Source organism: Neolamprologus brichardi, chromosome 20 (genome assembly GCF_056152115.1).
Source record: "Neolamprologus brichardi isolate AB-2024 chromosome 20, ASM5615211v1, whole genome shotgun sequence".
Lineage (NCBI taxonomy): Eukaryota > Metazoa > Chordata > Actinopteri > Cichliformes > Cichlidae > Neolamprologus > Neolamprologus brichardi.
In genome coordinates, this window is record NC_142123.1 from 30,520,126 (window position 1) to 30,539,365 (window position 19,240).

Here is a 19,240-nt window from a genome sequence, read left to right on the forward strand (position 1 = left end):
TCATTTTAAGTGGGGGAACTTGCACAATCGGTGGCTGACTAAATACTTTTTTGCCCCACTGTATATTGGCTAGCCACTTAAAGAATTAGAGATAGAAGGCAGGAGAATAAAACCAGCTGTACTCACTCCATCTCAAGTGTTAAGATCTTTACTGGGAGTAAAGAGGGCGGGCAAGATTAGAAGGCCAGCTCAGGTTGAGCAGCTTGGAGACGAAGTTAGGAGCCAAGCTGAAGATAATTTGGACATATGTAGGAGAGATAGTGGATACACTGGTCCAAGGATGTTGACGATGGAGCTGCCAGGCAGGAGGAAAATAGGAAGCTCACAGAGAAGATTCATGGATGTAGTGAAGGATGGTATGCAGAGTGTTGGTGTGACTGAAGAGGATGCTAGAGATGGGGTGACATGGGGGCAGATGATCTGCTGTGGCAACCTCAAATCTTTTTTCCCCTCATTTTATCACATTTTTATACATTTAGAAGTTGAGATAGTGAGCATACAGCTCTCCCCTCACCCACCAACACCCCCTCCCCCCACCCACACCCACACACCAACACGCACGCACACAGAGTTACACAAGAATGATGAGTCGAACACTTTCCAGAAATTCTTGGTAAAATATATTTTGGTCCAAAAGCTGATTTGTAAAAATACATGTGCAATCATGGAGTAGATGAGGCATCATACAGAGAGTATCACTGCCCTGTCACTGTTCAGGAATGCTGTTTAATATCCCACTGCTGTAAGGCTGAGCGACTGAAATGTAGTGTTTCTATCCAGAATGTTTCACACGGTACTCTGGTCACCACTAAATCTCAAATACCGTTACATTACACACATGATACTTCATAATCCTAATGCTACTGTGACTCATATCGGTCATTTTAACACACAAAATACTACACAAGGAGTCAGAATCATGACGGATGGGCTCATTCTCAGAAGCTGTTTTCATATTTATTTTACAACAACAACAAGAACAACATCAAAAACACATGATTTTTTTTTTTAAAGGCAGAAATGATCCTTAAATATTTGCACCTTCATAAATCACCTTCAAACTACCCAATATGCTAACAGGCTAAGAGATGTGTGCAGGCCAAATCGTCCCATATGCGTTCTATTTTCTTCTTTCTGGTCGTTTCACTGTGACAACGTTGCTCTACACATGTTAATGATAAGAATAATGGAGGCTTTGGTGGAAATCAGCATTTGATCTGCTCAAACTGCATTTCATTTACCTGCTCAGCAGCAAAACACTAATTCAAAGTGCAAATCCTGCTTTAATAAAGCTTTGATCCCACACATTTGGCACTGGAAATCAAATGGCGTCCATATATACATAAATAATAATATTCTTCAAGTGCAGAACCTCGTGTACTACTGCCTTTAATACCAATCTTCATTAAGATCACAGGGTGTAGGGAATATGTTTTGTTGCTGAGAGAACATCTGCCGACTGGCACCTCTAAACCTCATCGATGACAAAAACTGTCTAAGAAGATGAAGTTGTGGTTTTATCATTTATTTGAAAATCTATTTAAAAAAGAGATATACATCTTTTGTAGATTTTTTTTAAACTAGGTTATTATTTTACTGAACCATTTAAGATCAGATGGGGTGTATGCAGTCTGTGAGTTGACACTGACATGAAAGCATCACTGCAACTCAAAACTAAACTCTTCTGACTGATTTCTGTCTTTTCATGTGATGAAGTATTTCTCCTGATAGCAGCGCCTCCTTCCACAGAGCACAAGGGTTCGCTGAGTTCTCTCATAAGAATGATGCAAATCTTATGCTACGGCCTTCACAGTCACCAGATTTGAGCCCAGTTCAATAAACCGAGATTTGGGACAATTTTGAATAGCATTTTTGCTTGAAATAAACCTCATTGACATTTTTTGGGGGGTATCTGTAAAGCAGACTTGATGCGGTGCCTCAAGTCTGCCTCAATCTGAGTCATTACACTCAGATACTGATGGATTGTTCACACAGAAACCTCTCATCTGCAAATGTAACCACAAGGTTACCTCTGTGGTGCTTTAGAGGTGCATATAAGCAGATTTTTGTTACTTTTGGAAAGAGCTATGAAACCCATTCCCCTCTACTTCCTGCCTTTATTCTATTTAAGCCAACATCTCATATTTATTTCACACATGAAATTAGTGTTCTCATCTAATCCTCTGCAAAAGCAAAAGTTGAATCAATCTAAGTTAAGTTCACAGCTGGAAAACCAAAGTAAAGCAGAGGAAAGAGACATAATATCTGAACTTACACAGATGCAGTTTAACACTTTCAACACTGATCAACAGCAGGTACCCTATTGCTCCAGAGTTAATTCATTAAGTGTTAACATCTACAGAAATACATCTTAAAAATAAATATATGCATCAGAAGTAGTATATTATATTGCTACAACTTAAGTCTTGCCTCAGATCATCAACTCTAAAGAATGACCTGTGTGTGTGCATACTACTTTTAGTCTATAGTAGAAGACTTTTAGCTCTCAATTGGATCGACCTGTGGCAGTGTTACGCAAATATGTTTGAGATGAAATCACGAAACCTTTTGGCGTATTGCTCGGGGTGGACTGTGGAGATTTCAGCACCAGCCTGGAACACAGAGAGAGAAGGGGGGAACAAATAAATAGATAACGTTGTCAGTAAGTAAGTAAAGTAACATTTTATTTATTTAGCACCTTTCAAGATAAAAATCACAAAGTGCTTCACCGAAGCAGAAACGGACATACAACCTCCAACAAACAAAATCAACCAAAAGCAAGTTTAAACAAATACGTTTTTAACTGCTTTTTAAAAGAAATGACTGAGTCCACAGATCTCAAACTCAAAGGGAGCGAGTTCCAGAGTCTGGGAGCCACTGATACAAACGCTCTGTCACCTTTAGTTTTTAACCTTGTATGCTGGACAACCAGCAAGCCCTGGTCACAAGACCTCAGGGACCTGGTGGGGCGATAAGGAAGAAGAAGATCACTGATGTAAGCTACACTGTGCAGGGCCCTATAGGTCATCATTATAATCTTAAAATGGACCCTGAACTTAACAGGGAGACAATGCAGTTGGATCAGCAGGGGAGCGTCGTGGGAGTATTTGGGATACTTTGTCAACAGCCTAGCAGCAGCATTCTGAACACCCTGCAGTCATTTCAGGCAAGTAAACAAGGAATTACAATAATCTAAGCGACCAGCTTCATCTGTAAATTTCTCGACCTCCGTACGGGTACAGCAGAGTGTTTCGAGCGGCTGACAGCAGCCCTCCGCCTCTCTTGTGCTACTCACCCCGTGTTTGACAGTTTTTGCTGCATGAGCGGCTTTCTTCTTGGTGTCGTACTGCGTGAGCACGTCAATCAGGCCCATGAAGTAGACCTCCCTCTGAGGGGCTCCTGAGATTAAAAGGCAGAGAACAATCTGGGTTATTTTACCAGGCTTGTGGTGACAGCGGCAGTCACAGGTCTCATTTAAAAAGCATCAAACCAAAAGCTCCCCATTCAGATATTAAAATTAGAACCACTACAGCTATATTATTACTTTACAGTCATGTGTAAAAGGCTTATTCAGTGTAAAAAAGAAAAAAGAAAATCAACCAAATCTGAAACACCAGGCTCAACTTCCAAAAAAATGTCTTCAGGATCTAAAGTTGTCAGGGTGATACAGGACATACAGTAGAGGTGGGAATCACCATACATCCCACGATACGATATTATTGCAATTTTTTAAAATATTTTGCAATATTCAGATTCTGTACATAAAGGTAAACTTTATCAATATTCATTTTATCTAATATCAAAGTCTCACACTCAGTCTTTCTCTCATTTCAGTTTTATTGTTGACAAACTGAAAGGTTTGTATTACAGTCTAGTCCAACTTAACTGAACGCAACCATCTGGTACAATTATAGCTATTCTGAACTATGCAATTTATGAAAACTATGCAGCCCCTTCAGCAACTGAAGAATTTGAAAGTAAATTAAAACAAAATATAATTTTACATTAAAACTTTTTTATTTAAACTTAATTAAAATAAAACATGTCTTAAATTAAAATAAGTAAACTGTCATGTTTATTGCTGCCATAAAAAAAGTTAAACACATTTGGACAGTGAAGGAATGTCAGGATTCTTGCTCAGAAAAAGGATCAACATGCTCTGAAGTCAGAGCACAAAAACCTTTTTTTGTAACAAAATATCGATTTCTGCTGTCCCTGTATCGATACATTATTAGCAAACAAAATATCACGATACTACACAGTATCGATTTTTTTCCCCCAACCCTAACATACAGGCTGTTACACAGAACATGTTTCTCCTTTTCACAGCAATAAATAACAATTACAAGGATTAGAATATGACTTTATCCAAAAATTATTCTCAAACCACAGACAACCTGCCTGGTTGGAGAAAACGGGTAAAAAGGAGACGTTTCATATGCCACCTTCTGACACCTTTGGTAGTTTTCTCCAGACAAGGAATAAGACAGGTAAAAAAAAATCACCGTCCTCTGTGTCATAGCCTTTAAACTGGTGCAGTACTATTTGAACCATGACACATCCCATAATACTCGCGCTCAAAGTTCGCCACACAACAAATCGCAGAATACAAAAACAAGTTAAGGTGCAAGTTTTAAACAGATGTTTATTTTAATCCCTAAATATTACAAGACCGTCTCCTGCTCTGGCTCAAAAATGCTGGGAGAAATAAACCAGCTTGTGCTAAACCCACCCCCATGTACTTTGGAGCCTGGAGCTCATAAACTATTTATAGCACGAAAGCATGGCAATTTTGCATGGCAGAGACAATCGGCTGATTGTGAGGCACTGATTCATTCATCACATTAGGACTCAAAACATGTAGAAACAAACGGTTGGTGTTGGTTTAAAAAATAAAATGAAAACAGTCACTGGTACTGGTTTGATCAATGCAGTCAGCTAACTTTCAGGTTTAAGCACCAGTATTCACCTGGGCAGCTCCTGACTGCATACACGTCCACGTAGGGGTCGAACTCCCCGGGCCCCAGAGGCTTGACGGAGGACATGTAACCAGCGATTCCCTCCGGAGAGTTGCCATAAGAGCCCACCGTAGGACCCGGTACGAGGCCGTTTTCTGCCTCCGGATCTTCCTCTTTGACCTCTTCCTCACACTCCTCCTCCTCCCGTTCAGCTCGGCCGATGTCGTGGATGCCGAGCAGCAGGCTGTAGTCCATGATCTTCAGCCTCACTAGAAACTGAGCGAGGAGAGGACAGCGTTTTCTAAAAGGCTTTTATAACCAAGCTTAAAAAGAATACCAACTTCGATTTTCAAACTCTTAAATCATGATAGATCTGCAATTTCCTCATAAAACTGAAACTTCTCCTCCTTCACTAGTAATTTAAGTAAATACATTTAATATTTCCTAAACAGCATCAGAGGAGCAACCTCAGCGGGCTGATACTGCCACTGTGTGGCAGAGGAGAGAAACAACAACAACAAGACCGCTCACCCACCTCGACATCTCTGTTTAGCTTCTCCATGAACTTTTCCTTCTCCTCCTCAGTCACATAAACCTTCTGCATGTTGTTCCTGAAGTCCATGTCTTTGAAGGTAGGGAGCTCTTTGACCTTCGGGGTAAATAAATAAATTATACATCTCAGGAGGACTCTTGGCTTTGAGATAAGACAGAAAACAACATAATGATATGAAAAGAGGACAAAGGAAGAAGTTTCTTTTACCCTTTCTTTGTCGCTTGCTTCCCGATCCACCAGAGAGCCCTACAAAGAGAAACTGCTTTTAATATTACCACTGATACATCAAACAGAAAGAGTGAGAGACCATCTTAAAGAGCAAAACACTAAATTAAATGGATAATCATTTTGTTTTTCTAATAAAATCATGAATAAATAAAGCCCAAATAACGAAAACATGCTGGGTTTTTTTTTTATCTGAATGCTCAAAGCATCTCTATACATTTGAGGAACAAACATACGGTAAAATTTGGACCATTTCCAAAACCTCAACTTGTGGAAACCAGCACGACTTCCTCATTAATTTGTGAATCACTGATGAGAAGTAGTGATTAAAAAAAAAGGTTCCTCTTCACCTTGAGGTCGTACTTCCTGTGTACCACCAGTCTGTGGCTGAACATGTTCCTCATGACCATCAGGTAGGTCTCCTCGCTGTCCACGGTGACGCGGTACATACCCAGGAACTGTGGCAGCAGTGTGTTCCCGTGACACTTCACTATGTGCTGCAAAGAGGAAATGACTGTGAATTTGCATGACAGGTGGAAAAGGTGGATTAATGTCAACGGCAGGAACAACTTCACAAACACAACGAACAAAAACTGAAGTTAAAGCTTCAAACATTCAAACTCTCTTTTGAAGCGAGAGCGATTAATAACTCTAGTTTCACGTCTGTGCTGGAGAAATTGAAAGCAACGCTCAATTTCAATTCAACTGAAAATTTAAATTGAGTACGGCGATGTTTCTTATTCTCCTGGGTCTTTGCAATGCTTCATATCGTCTCTCGTGGAGAAATGAGATTCATCATAAACCTTAAAGCCCTGACACATCATTATGTGTTGTACACTTGGGTCATGCTTGGTCTGCTCCTGTTTCTTACTGATCCATCCTTTGTTGTACCTACGCTGATTTGCATGCAAACATATTATTTGCTTCTCTAGTAAACTTCCAACTACTTTCCTGAATATCGTCTTGGTTTGGCTGCCAAAATGTCTCAGGATAAAGTAAACCTACTCTCTGACCCCCCCAGCTGCAATGCAAGCACAACGTGTTTGCAGACTGCCACTGAAGAACAAACCTGGAAGACTACACCAGGCGTGAGACTGATAAGAAACAGCCTCCTAGTAGTATCAATCTAAAACTCCTATGTTGCTTTGTTCTAGAATTATTTCATTTACAAACTTGGGTGTCCATGTTGCTGAAAGCACACACAAAAAACTGATGAAGTCTAAACTCTGGACTGCAGCTGCATAGCAGCCGTGCAGTGATTGGAGAAGGTGTTCATCCAACAGCTGGACAAAATCCTGATTCAGCCGAAGAAGCAGCTGAACGATAAAGGACTGCCACAGCAGCGGCAGGGCTAGGGACCCAGTCGCTAAGGAAACACAAAAGGTGAAGTGATTGCGCTGGTAAGTAGCAACTGAACTTTTAAAACATGAGATGGAAACACATAAAAAACAAGCAAAAATATACTTGGGCAGTCATTAATAAGCCTGGCCGGCTCGCAAGCATGCATGGGAAACGCTGAAACTCAAAGTACTTCTTGTTTTCATCTGGTACTCCATAGGGCTGGGCCATACCGTTCACGGTAATACCGGTGTAATTCTGGGCAACGATAGGAAAGTGAAATATCGCGATAGAATATGGGTGAAACGCGCATGCGCAGTGCCTTTGTTTACATACGCACTGCCTATGTTTACATACGCACATGGCGGCGACGCAGAATGAGAAGAACGAAAGCGGATCGTTAAATCAAACGGATGAACCAGAATTGGTTTGTAAAAATGCAACTTCAGTGGTGTGGAACTGGTTTGGCTTTTGTCCGTCAGATACACAACAAAGCACTATTTTTGGTAGAGCATGCTAGCGGGCCGTCGTTATTACCGTGTTGTTTGGAAAATACGGCACACTTAAAATCAATCCTTTGATTTTTTCTGAAAATCGACAGTGCCCCTTATAATCCCGTGCGCCTTATGTATGAATTCTGGTTGTGTTTACTGACCTCGAAACGATTTTATGTACACGGCGCTCGACAATCTGTCAAATGTTTTAGTGCGACTTTGCTAAGCTACGAAGCCGCACTGCTTGATGGATTGTCGGAGCATTACGGCATCGTAGGCAGGAGCCTCGCGGAGTGGTACTACTGTGCTTCAACATAATATTACCGCATTGCGTGTGTTTAACCTCTTTTTAAGTTTTGTGGATATTATACATGGTTATGCTGAGGATATGTCGGCCAATTTCCACTGGAAATGCCTTTTGGTTAAACTGTCAGCAAGGAATTTACATTTGCACTGTTACATTTTTATATAACTTTAATCCACTTAAAAAACAGCTGCTTGTTTAAGTGACAATACATTGACGGGGTTTTTTGCACTAATAAAGTTGTGGAGTTGTAAAGTATTTTGTCTAGTGTCGATTATATCGTCAGTTATATCGTTATCGCAAATTTTCAAATGTATATCGTGATAAATATTTTTGGTCATATCGCCCTGCTCTAGTACTCCATCACCAACAAACTAAAGTTAGACAGACCTTTGCACTAAGACCGGTTGAACAACTTATTTCAGCAGCTGTGCATAACGGCAGCTTTCCTAAGAAAAATATACCGAATGTGGTTTGCAAAGTGTTTACTGAGGCATCGAGTTTCGTTCGCACATCAGTAGGTAGAGGACACGCCCACTGTAGTAAGATGACAGTGCCCATCTTTTTTACTGAATTAACAATTGCTTTGACTTGAGAATGGGCCAAAAATCTAGGATCGATAACTCAAAAGATTATCAACAAACCCAAATGTTAACTTCACAAGTTAAAGGTCGCTTTTGATGGAGGCCAATTACTGAGTGTATCAGGGTCAGACTTTTAGCTGTGCTCAGCACTCGCTATAGCAGTCAGTTAAAATAGATGCTTCCCTCAGACTGGCCTCATTCAGTGTCCCATCAGACCAATAGATGCTCACGGTGTTAAAAAGACATCTCTCTTCGTGTCCTAACACCATTTTCTGACCGCGAGGCTGTCAGAGGATCTGCAGCTTGCATACATGTGGATGCTTTTCTGTTCAGCTCAGCTATCTGCGTGACTTTTACACATAACTCGATAAATGTGTCAAATTCAAGTTCAAATTGAAGCCTTGACTACATGTCGCCTTCATATTTTACACTCACTTGATTCACTGTGGCACGCAAGCATTTCAAAATTATGGCCAAGTCAGTTAACAGCTCCAGTCTGTGTTAAGAAAAACTTGTAATGTGTACATATGAAAACAGTTTGGAGACACACCAAGAAAACATGCACCATAAGCAGTGGGATCTAAAACATCTCAATGTGGTGGTGCCTCACCCAACCAGCCCCACCCTGGAGTGTCTCTAGAGAACATTCTTAGGTATCTGCATGAACATTCGGGTGTACATGCGTTCCTAATAAAGTGCTCATTGAGTCTACAGTGTGGGAGGTTAAAGTTTTGAAGGTGTTGTTAAAATTACTACACACACAGAAGCTGTGCTGTTAAGATTTACATGCAAAGTGATCACAGGCATCACCTTTGCTTTCTCTATCACCAACCGAAGCCAGTGACACACGTTCAGCCAACTGTTCATTATCACAACATTATCTAGCAACAAAGCTGGTGAAATGACGTGATGATCATTGGTGTGAGTGGCAGATGCGCACGCTTAAACTTTTTCCCACGCTGTAAATAAACCAATACATGAATCCCCAAACCAAAATGCAAATACCTACTCAAACAAATATCATGAGTTTCCAGATTACTTCAAATAAAATGTTAATCTGCATTTCCAAGACTATCTGGTCAACAGATTGACTATAAACAGGCGCCAGGAAACATTTGGAAACAAGAAAGTTCTCTGGATGCACATCACTGTTGTGCTGACGCTCTTTTTGACAGTTTGTTTTGCACTCTTGCTTTTGTTACTACTGGCTGACAAAGACACAGGACTACACAACTATGTGTGCGAGCAAATATAATGTAATTTTATTGTAATGCATTTAAAAATGTTGCTATGAAAATCCTTCTATTTTGAAACGTTTAGCCAATGATCGCATTTGTCGTAGAGCGAGAGGCGAGGTACACTCTAGACCAGCGGTCCCCAACCCCCGGGCCTCGGACCGGTACCGGTCCGTGAGTCGTTTGGTACCGGGCCGCGAGAGTTGAGGCTCAGGTGTGAAATGTATAGTTTTCAGGGTTTTTATAGGTTTTCAGCGTTATTTTGTTATCGTTTACTCGGTTTTCCTGGGTCTTTTCACGTGTGTTATGAATAAATTTTCTTTTTTTCGGTACCGGTACTAGTTTTATTTTGTTGTATTTATCTGCGACACCTTAAAGGCCGGTCCATGAAAATATTGTCAGGCATAAACCGGTCCGTGGCGCAAAAAAGGTTGGAGACCGCTGTTGTAGACAGTTCACCAGTCCATCACAGCATCAACAGACCAGAGCCTCAAGACAAAATCCCTACACCTGCCAAAAAACCTCACCCAAAATATTGTCAAAATTCATTTGAGTAATGCTAAAGTCAAGTCAAAGCTCTCATGCCCGGTCCAAGCGAACAAATGTTCTGCAGGCTGAAAATGTAGCACAGAAGTTAAATATCCTCCAGAAAACTCACAATAAACAAACTGATCTACAAAACAAACTAAAATGCAGAACACACAAACAATGAGTTCATTCAGTGCTGAATGAAGTAAACGTCCAGAAACAGAGCTGCCATTTTCCTCATCTCCCTCGCACTTTTATGTAGGCTGCACAACCACAGGCTACACATTCCACCGAGAGCCCAAAGCAGCCAAAAGTTTGCTCAGTGGACTGTTTAGCCTGAAGTGAGATCTAGTTTTGAATCATCTACGTGACTCAGCTGCACCAGGCCGAACGGCAAATGGTAAATAAAACCTGACGGAAAGAAAGCATGTCGCCGCTCTAATCTCCCCTTCAAATGTACTCTGATATTTACATGAACACAGATGTGGCGATATGAACATTTGAATATCTTTAATAAACCAACAATATAGCGTGTTTGTTCAGCCCTGTGCGCAAAGGTGTCCTGTGACTGTAACAGAAAAAAAAACCAAAACCAAACAAAAAACACAACCTTGGCTAACCTTGATGGTGAGAAATGCTTTGATCTGCAGAAGGATATCGTCTTCCAGTTGGGCTTTCCGCCCACAGGAAGGTTAACGGCCTGGCTGAGTGTCTGAGAAACACCTTAAACCAAATCCAGGATGATTCAAGACAATAAGAAATTATTTTCTTACTCACAGCACCAGCCTGCTGCCAAATCTATAAAAAGTTGTTTTCATAATCTGCACGAAATGCTTACTTTCAGACCTCCAGGACAAATGCTTTTGTTTTTTTCAGCTGCAAAGGTCCAAATGAAGGAGACAGAGAAAATAAGTGAAGTAGGACACGCGCAGCAGCAGACACACAGCTCAGGAAAGCAGACAGGAGGTGAGATGGACGGACAGACTCAGGGCTGACTGAATGAGCAGCAGGCAGAAAGGACTCAAGATGCTCATGGGGAGGTTTATTTATAGTCGCACTGCAGGATGAAAAAGAAACAACTGGGACAGTCTCCAACTTGCATGTCACCCTTTTATTAATGTCACTCTTCCTGCAGCTTCTCAGCAGATTACTGTTGAAGGAAACGTGACCTTTCAGTAAAGATGTGAGGTTAAAAGTGTCTTGACGTGCCCCTCACCCTATGACACTAGAAAAAGGTTGAAGCCCGACCCTAAACTGGATAATTGAAAGAAAATGGATGGATGGGAAAAAAGACAATATGAAACAAGTCAGCCTTCTAATCAGTCTAACTTTGTATTGACATGAATTTGCATAAACTTAACTAAAATTTGTGTTCGCTCAGCTGTCTTCTTATTATTAAAATCCAATACCTGTTCTATCAACGTCCAAAAAGGGCTTCTTCCTGTTTCTTCCTTTCACAATAAAAGGCCCTGACATCTACACCGTCTGTTTGACTCACAAACTAAGTGCTCAGCCAGACTGAAAAACAGGAAGTTAGTGTAGAGCTATACAAGCATATTAATAAATACGGGAAGCCAGACAGAAAAGAGGAACTTGTACCATATAAGGAGTTGTTGAAACTGTGACGTGTAAAGTACCAAAATAACACCTATATGAGACACATTTTATGATTCTAATGTTAGAGATCCTGCAGCTGGCGTTGGGCTGTGCAGGGCTCTCTCTTCCGGAAGATGATTGAATAAAGAATTATAAATGTTTTGACCACTATGAGTCGGGTTTTCTCTGTTCTATCATGGGGATCAAAGAATTGGGTTTTAATAATATATATATATATAATTTTTTGTTTGTTTGTTTTTGTTAAGAATATGAGTCACCAGTTAAATATTAACTGACATTTACAATATCAAATAAACTCTGTTCCTCGGAAAAGAATGTTTATGAATAAAATTTTGTGATCCACAAACAGGATGGGTTTGAAAAAGATTAAAAAAACAAAAAAACAAACGAGTCTTAAGCATTAGTTGCATAAAATAACTATATTCTCCACAGCCTGAATGAAAAAAAGCACAAACACTGTCAGCTTTCACACAGAGATATCATTCGGCTCTCTCACCATCATGTCATAATCTTGTTTAACTCACCATTTTAATGTTCTTATTTTTTAATGAGAACGAGGCTTATTTAACAGCGCTGTGTTTTCAAAACTAGCTTGATCACAAAAACCAGCCCTCATAGGTGAGTCTGGACTTCTCTGAAGTAAAGGAGATGCAAAATTAACAGGCAAATGGCTGCGTGGGGATAGTACTGGCTGCTGCATTAGCACGATGAGGAAGACGCATACAAGAACAACTGAATTCATATCATATCCATATGGATCAGGTGACCCTGAATCCTCCCTTAGTTATGCTGCAAAAGACGTAGGCTGCCGGGGTATTCCCATGATGCATTGAGTTTTTCCTTTCCAGTCACCTTTCTCGCTCACTATGTATTAATAGACCTCTCTGCATTGAATCATATCTGTTATTAACCTCTGGCTCTCGTCCACAGCATGTCTTTATCCTGTCTTCCTTCTCTCACCCCAACCGGTCGCAGCAGATGGCCCCGCCCCTCCCTGAGCCTGGTTCTGTTGGAGGTTTCTTCCTGTTAAAAGGGAGTTTTTCCTTCCTACTGTCGCCAAAGTGCTCATAGGGGGTCATATGATTGTTGGGTTTTTCTCTGTATCTATTATTGTACAATCTACTGCACAATATTAAGCGCCTTGAGGCGACTGTTGTTGTGATTTGGCGCTTTATAAATAAAATGGAATTGAATTCAGGTATTTACACTTTCTAACAACCACACTTGTTTCTGAGAGGCACATGTCAGCCGTAGCTCAGTCTAATGAGAATCTGATTTAGATGCTAATTGGCCGTCTCAAGTCATGGCAGATCAGCTCAAACCATACAACTAGAGTCACTGATTGATCAGTGACTCTCCCCAGTAACGCTACTTTTCTGCAACAAATTACTCTAACCACACAACATCATATTAGTCACTGACTTGAGTGTGTGGATAGTGTTATCTCTGACAGGTATACATTGGCTAATCTGCTCATCAGCATTTATAGGGCTGTATGTCACTGACCTTCAGAGTGTATTTTTATTGAAACCATTTAACCAAAACCATAAAACTTGCAACAGACATTGCCATTGTTGTTATTAGCTATAGTCAATAGGAATGTAGGACTTCAGGCAAAACCACTTTGATTTCCACTGAACTCTTCACCAACTCTTCAAAGATCGCATCTCATCTCAAATACCTAAAATAGCTGCGCAGAGTTGTCACAGGCCTGTGTTGTGCTAACTTTACCTGGCTGGACCTCATTTTCATTTTTGCCATCTTTGGCTCTGCATGTGTTGGTACAGGAGGATCTAATCTCACAGCACCACACAGGCTTTTGTCTGTTTGTACACGTGTGTGTCTTAAGAAAGACAAAAATAGTCCCATAAACCACTTTGGTTTTGGTTTTTGGGATTTCGTTTATTGTTAAACTAGTAAACCTGCTAGTAAACCTGTTTCTCATTGTTACCTAGATGGTATGTTAACACCTGTAACTAATCACTCGATCGTAGTTGAAGGAATTTACACCCATTTAACTGCCAGTGCAAGTATTTATCTAAATATGATCTGAAGAGGCATTTGGACCGGAAATGGCTAACTGCGTCAGACTTGACTAGAACTCAAACTGGCGCAATGTAACGTGTAGTTACATTTCAGACAGGCTTTAGCTACTTCAGTTAATGACACTGGGGTGATTGTGGCTCAAGAGCTGGGAGTTCGCCTTGTAATCGGAAGGTTGCCGGTTCGAGCACCGGCTTGGACAGTCTCGGTCGTTGTGTCCTTGGGCAAGACACTTCACCTGTTGCCTACTGGTGGTGGTCAGAGGGCCCGGTGGCGCCAGTGTCCGGCAGCCTCACCTCTGTCAGTGCGCCCCAGGGCAGCTGTGGCTACAATGTAGCTGCCATCACCAGTGTGTGGATGACTGAATGTGTAAAGCGCTTTGGGGTCCTTAGGGACTAGTAAAGCGCTATACAAATACAGGCCATTTACTGGTTCCACACAACAAGGCAGAGACCTTTTAAAAGTAACCATCAAACAACAAACAAACAAGCCACAGGCCACAAACAAATGTGCCGTGTAAACTTATTAACAATAAATAAACTTTTTATCCTGCATATACAATTTTTGTCACCCAAAAAAGAGTGTCATCCAAAATCACCAAGACTCAGGTTTACAAATAAAAATATATAGGCTTAGTTTACCAGACATGCCATAAGCCTAGCCCTAGAATAAAAGCAACTGCAATGTTCAAACCTTTCTTTTAGTGTTAGTCTTAGGTTTAATCCAAGTCCGGGAAACTAGCTGTGAGGGTTTAACAGTTTTGTTAATAACAGGAAAAGCCAAAGACTTCTGTACGGTGAGCCAACACAGACTCTTAAGCCTCAACTATATGCAGACCAGTGCTTCCATGAAATTTAATCTCAAACCAAGAAAACAAGGTAAATAATCTTTTAAAAAAAAAGTTTTAATTGTCATAAAATACTATAAATAATTACATTTGGAAGAGAAAGAACTAAGAAAATAAACCCATGGGATTTAAAAATGACATGACATTTTTCATTTTCTCAAACAATTAATTAAATTAATCAATGACTCGTGTGCTGATCAGAGTTGTAATTAAAGGTTTGGGCAGGCCAGAAAAGCTTTCTACACGTCTAAATGGTCTGCAGACATCACTAGTTTGTCTGACCTGACACACACACACACACACACACACACACACACACACACACACACACACACACACACACACACACACACACACACACACACACACACACACACACACACTCTGTCCATGCTATAACCATACCTGGTGATACTCTGACAGGATGTTGTGCATGTCTGCCACATCCTCGCTGGAGATCTGCTTAACCACCAGCGTCCGGTCGTAAGAGTTAAGGAGCAGGCCTTCTCCCTGATCATCAACGCTGAAAGGTGGGCTGCGAGTCAGTGACACCTGGAAACGTCACACAGGTTAGCACAGGCACTCATCTTTAGTAAAGTACTAAAGACAAGAAGTAATTTCAGTCATTTTTTATGAAAACAAGCTACGATCATCCCTTATGGTGCATTCACCCCAAACGTGCAGTACCACCAATGAAAGCTCCGCCTCTCAAATGGCTTCAGTACAGCCTTCCTCCATTCCTGATTGTCGGTGGTGCCAGGAGATTTACAACTAATACTTGCTGTCTTTGTGTAGCCCAAAGCAAATTCAGGTCAATTCTCTTCGCTGCGCAGACTGTTTATGTACTCGAGCCAGGCAAAAACTTCATGTTTGTTTTGAATGCACCATTCAACAGTATCATCAGCCAACGACTCAACTTTACACACCTGATAGTCCAGATCCTCAATACCAAACCGTTCCCTTAGATTTCGAAAGACCTGAGGGCAGTATTCTTTGAACTTGAAATGTCCTGGGAGGTTTTCCCTGTGAGAGGAAGCAGTTAGGAAACTTAACTCATTCCAAGACAAACATGACTTATTTCTCACTAAATTTAAGCTCCAAAACATTTGTCCAGCTCTACAATCCAACACAAACATCCAGTCTTATCACTGATTTATACCCCGATGGGTTTTTTGTAGTTTCTCAAAAGCTTCAAGGGGTCAGCAAGTTACATTTTCACTTGACTAGTTAAATGTGCTCATTTCTGAGTCGTACTTGTTGAAGAGGTGGTTGTTGACTTTGATCTTAGTGTTGGCTTTGAAGTCATCGGGCAGCAGCATGACGGGAACAGGCACCTGGTTGAGATCATTAATCTGCAGAAAAAAAAGGCAATCATTAAACAGAATTCAGTGTCTGAAATAAACCCACAACTGACAAATATCATTTTGTTTTTACAAGCAATGAAAGACAACTGATCTTAATGTTACAATGGGCTTCACAGAAAGATTAAAAATACATTAACCAATCAAAAGAAAATGATTAAAAATACTTGAAAATTACAAGAAACAAGCCAAATGAAGAGAAAACAAGTCAGGCAATAAAAAGATTTTTAGAAGAGATTTAGAAAACAAACATTTGTAACTCTCAAGCTGTACGACAGCACTGTGGGGACTTTTGTCAGTTTTCTGATGTTGCACAACTAAAGCGGCTCATTAATCATTTTAAAAGAATCCAAGATGAGACAAAAAAATGTCTTTCATGTAAGAAGAGAAAAAGCACCAGATTGCTGATATCTTGGATTAAAACAGCATCAAATGTTTAGTTTAAAATTACTTCATTACTTTTCAAACATTTCTGTCAATCTGACACTTTTTAAAAATTATTATTTGTAGTTAAGAATGAGCTGCTTTTATAAATGAAGTATAGAGTGGAGCAATCCTGTTGTTACTCAAAACCACAGGCAAACTCTGGGTTGCAGGGGGGCACAAAGTGTGCATGGATCTCAGCTAATTTGCTCTGTGACCTCAGCAAACACTTTCTTCATGACTTTATGGGCTCATTCACTAGTTTCAGGTCCTACTGAATAAAACATGGAGTGCGGTTTATAAATTAACGCGTCCACCAATAGCTCCAAGAAGAAAATGCTCAGCAGCCCATCACGTTCATTGAACAGTAGGACAAGAATAAAAAGAAGAAGAAGACATTTGAGCTGTAACGTGTTTCCAATGTTTTAGCTGAAATTTAAAGGCTCTTATTGTTAAGATGTGGTCATTATTTGACAGCTGTGTCAGAGTTTCTGCATGATTCAGCAAGTTTAACCTTCAAGTGAAGTTTTTTAGAACGTAAAAATGCTTTCTACCAGGAATCTGTTCATTTACACAGTTCTTTTTTTTTGTTTTTGTTTGTTTGTTTACAGGAACTGACCCATCAGTGTGGCAATACTGAAGGAAACCTGTGAGGTCATGTGCACCCCACCCACAAAGATGCACCTTTTGTATTTTTAGGCATTTTGAGATATGCACAAAAGATTTACAGACTGAGCCACATGCAGACTTTAAGTGAGGATCATCATACAGCGATGTTGGGATAGTGTGGAAAGAGAGACAGTGATCTCAGAGAGAGATTACTTTATTTTAGTAGTCAGCTGCTCAAACTTCCAGTTTTCATCTCATCAGTTCCCTATCCTTTATTTCTAGCGCCCCACCCAAACACAACAGACTAGAACCACCCTGATCTCCCCTGTTTGACACATTTTAAAGGGGGAATTCAAACCGATCTTGAAATATGAACATTTTAATTTTAGGCTGTCAAAACACAGATGGTTTCTGTGGTCTTATAGCCCGTATGTGCCAAGTTTGAATGTTCTTGTATTAATGTATACTTGTCTTTTATGTTTGTTTATGCCATTCATTCATCTGTTATGTAAAAATTGTGACAGGTGTTGTGACCCCCTTCAAGTAATATATACATCTGAAAGTTCATGAATATTAAACTATACCGGGAATTCTTTAGCCAGGATTTTATGTGAATGATTTTCACTCGTGAGAAACTTCAGCAGGACAGAATCATATTTACCTGCTTTGTAAATAAACTGTACGACTATAAAGACCTTTCAGCCCTGTGTGCCGCAAAACAAGTTCCCACCGTTTGTACAGCTCTGTAAACATCCGTGTTTTTCTCCAGGTGAACGTGTACTGTCACTCAACCAGACGGATTTCGATCTAACACCCTCACCTGTCCGGGGATGTTACCTGTACTCTGGCTAGCTTTCATGCTAACACTGAGTTAGCACCAACATTAGCATTTAGTGATACGTTAGCTAACACCGACTCACCGAGTGATTAACGCCCCACATGAAGACGCTCAGCACGGGGTCGCTAGCCCGGAACACCTTCACCTTCTGCTGCACGAAGTGCTTCTTCTTCGTCTTCGTTTTGGGCGCCAGGATCACCATAGGACTGGAGGTAGCCCCCGTGTTACCGAGGGCAGCCATGGCCGCAGACCGTCTCCCCCTCGTGCCCTGCTCCGACTGGCGCTGGTAGGGGCGGTGACGCCTCTTCCTGACGGCTGCCGTCACCCGGAGCTCTCAAGCTAAAGCGGCTAACCTTCCTCGGGCTGTTCTGTCCAGGCTCGCAACAACCAAAGGTCACCAGACCCGCTCAGCTGGTGTCAAACTGACGCTGTTTCCCCAGAGCACCGCTTAACGTTTAAACCGAGGAGATGAATCATTACTAACTTCACCCAAGCGTGACTTCACAGCTCCATGTAATCACTGACAGACAGTCCACCACCGCCCCCTCGAGCCCACCTGTGTTATTATAGACCACGTGGTTAGTGTACGATTAATTTCTCCGTCAGTTGGATACAGTTTCTTAAAAACTGGATCATATCAAATGTTAATTCATCTCTGTCATAGAACTGAAAATGAGAGTAAATATTATCTTTATACTAATATATAGTAATGTGCAAAAGTCTTGAAACAGCCTTCATTTCTTTATATTTTGCTTCTAGACAGCCAAACTTTAGAATAAAGTTTTTTCAAGTGGTTTTGAGCAACAGTTCTCCAGTTTTTCAGTCATTTTCAATCCAGTCAGTATTCCTGAACATTTTGTTTGCAAAAGACCAATGTTTCTTTAGGCTCTTTGTTTCTAGCAGTCTGTCACAATAATACATAATTTACTCCAATTTACTCCAATTCTTTGGTTTAAAAATGCCAAAGATAACACAATTTGACACGTAAAAAATATATTTATATATTTTTTGCATTTTCTGCAATATTTTCTGCATTTCTGCTGATGCAGAAAATATATTTATATATTTTTTTTCACAATGTAATCAAGTAATAGGAAGAGGATTAGGGCTCTTGGAGAAAAAAAAGGTGGGGATGTGTTTTTTGTTTTTTCAGAATATTTTTTCAGAAATCTGAAAAAAATAAGACATCCCCACTTTTCCTCTCTCCTAGTCTTCTGTGCTAAAGAGCAATTATCCAAAAACATGGCATATTTCAGCTAGGTGTGCAGTGTTTCTTTAAAAAA

At 40.5% G+C, this 19,240-nt stretch overlaps 1 protein-coding gene across 2 annotated transcripts; it reads right to left on the reverse strand.

The window, feature by feature from the left end:
- Positions 1-597: 597 nt before the first annotated feature.
- Positions 598-18,497, reverse strand: pip4k2ca (phosphatidylinositol-5-phosphate 4-kinase, type II, gamma a). 2 transcript variants are annotated; one of them, XM_087833828.1, is made up of 10 exons: positions 18,040-18,495; positions 15,981-16,078; positions 15,653-15,749; positions 15,132-15,278; positions 6,087-6,233; positions 5,719-5,757; positions 5,494-5,607; positions 4,970-5,234; positions 3,296-3,399; positions 598-2,612 (listed from the first exon to the last, which is right to left on the reverse strand). In XM_087833828.1, the coding sequence occupies exons 1-10, from the start codon at positions 18,196-18,198 to the stop codon at positions 2,532-2,534; spliced, it is 1,251 nt and encodes a 416-aa protein (XP_087689954.1). In that variant the 5' UTR covers positions 18,199-18,495; the 3' UTR covers positions 598-2,531. The 2 variants fall into 2 exon arrangements, with proteins under 2 accessions (XP_087689954.1, XP_087689953.1); XM_087833827.1 differs by having other exon boundaries at positions 5,494-5,757; positions 18,040-18,497.
- Positions 18,498-19,240: the final 743 nt, after the last annotated feature.

Excerpts from the sequence above, each read along its gene's own strand:
- pip4k2ca (XM_087833827.1), bottom strand. The coding sequence starts at position 18,198 with ATGGCTGCCCTCGGTAACACGGGGGCTACCTCCAGTCCTATGGTGATC. Across the intron at positions 15,750-15,980 it reads AACAACCACCTCTTCAACAA|GGAAAACCTCCCAGGACATT; the intron begins GTACGACTCAGA and ends TTCCTCTCACAG. Across the intron at positions 5,235-5,493 it reads AGCTAAACAGAGATGTCGAG|TTTCTAGTGAGGCTGAAGAT; the intron begins GTGGGTGAGCGG and ends CTCCTCGCTCAG.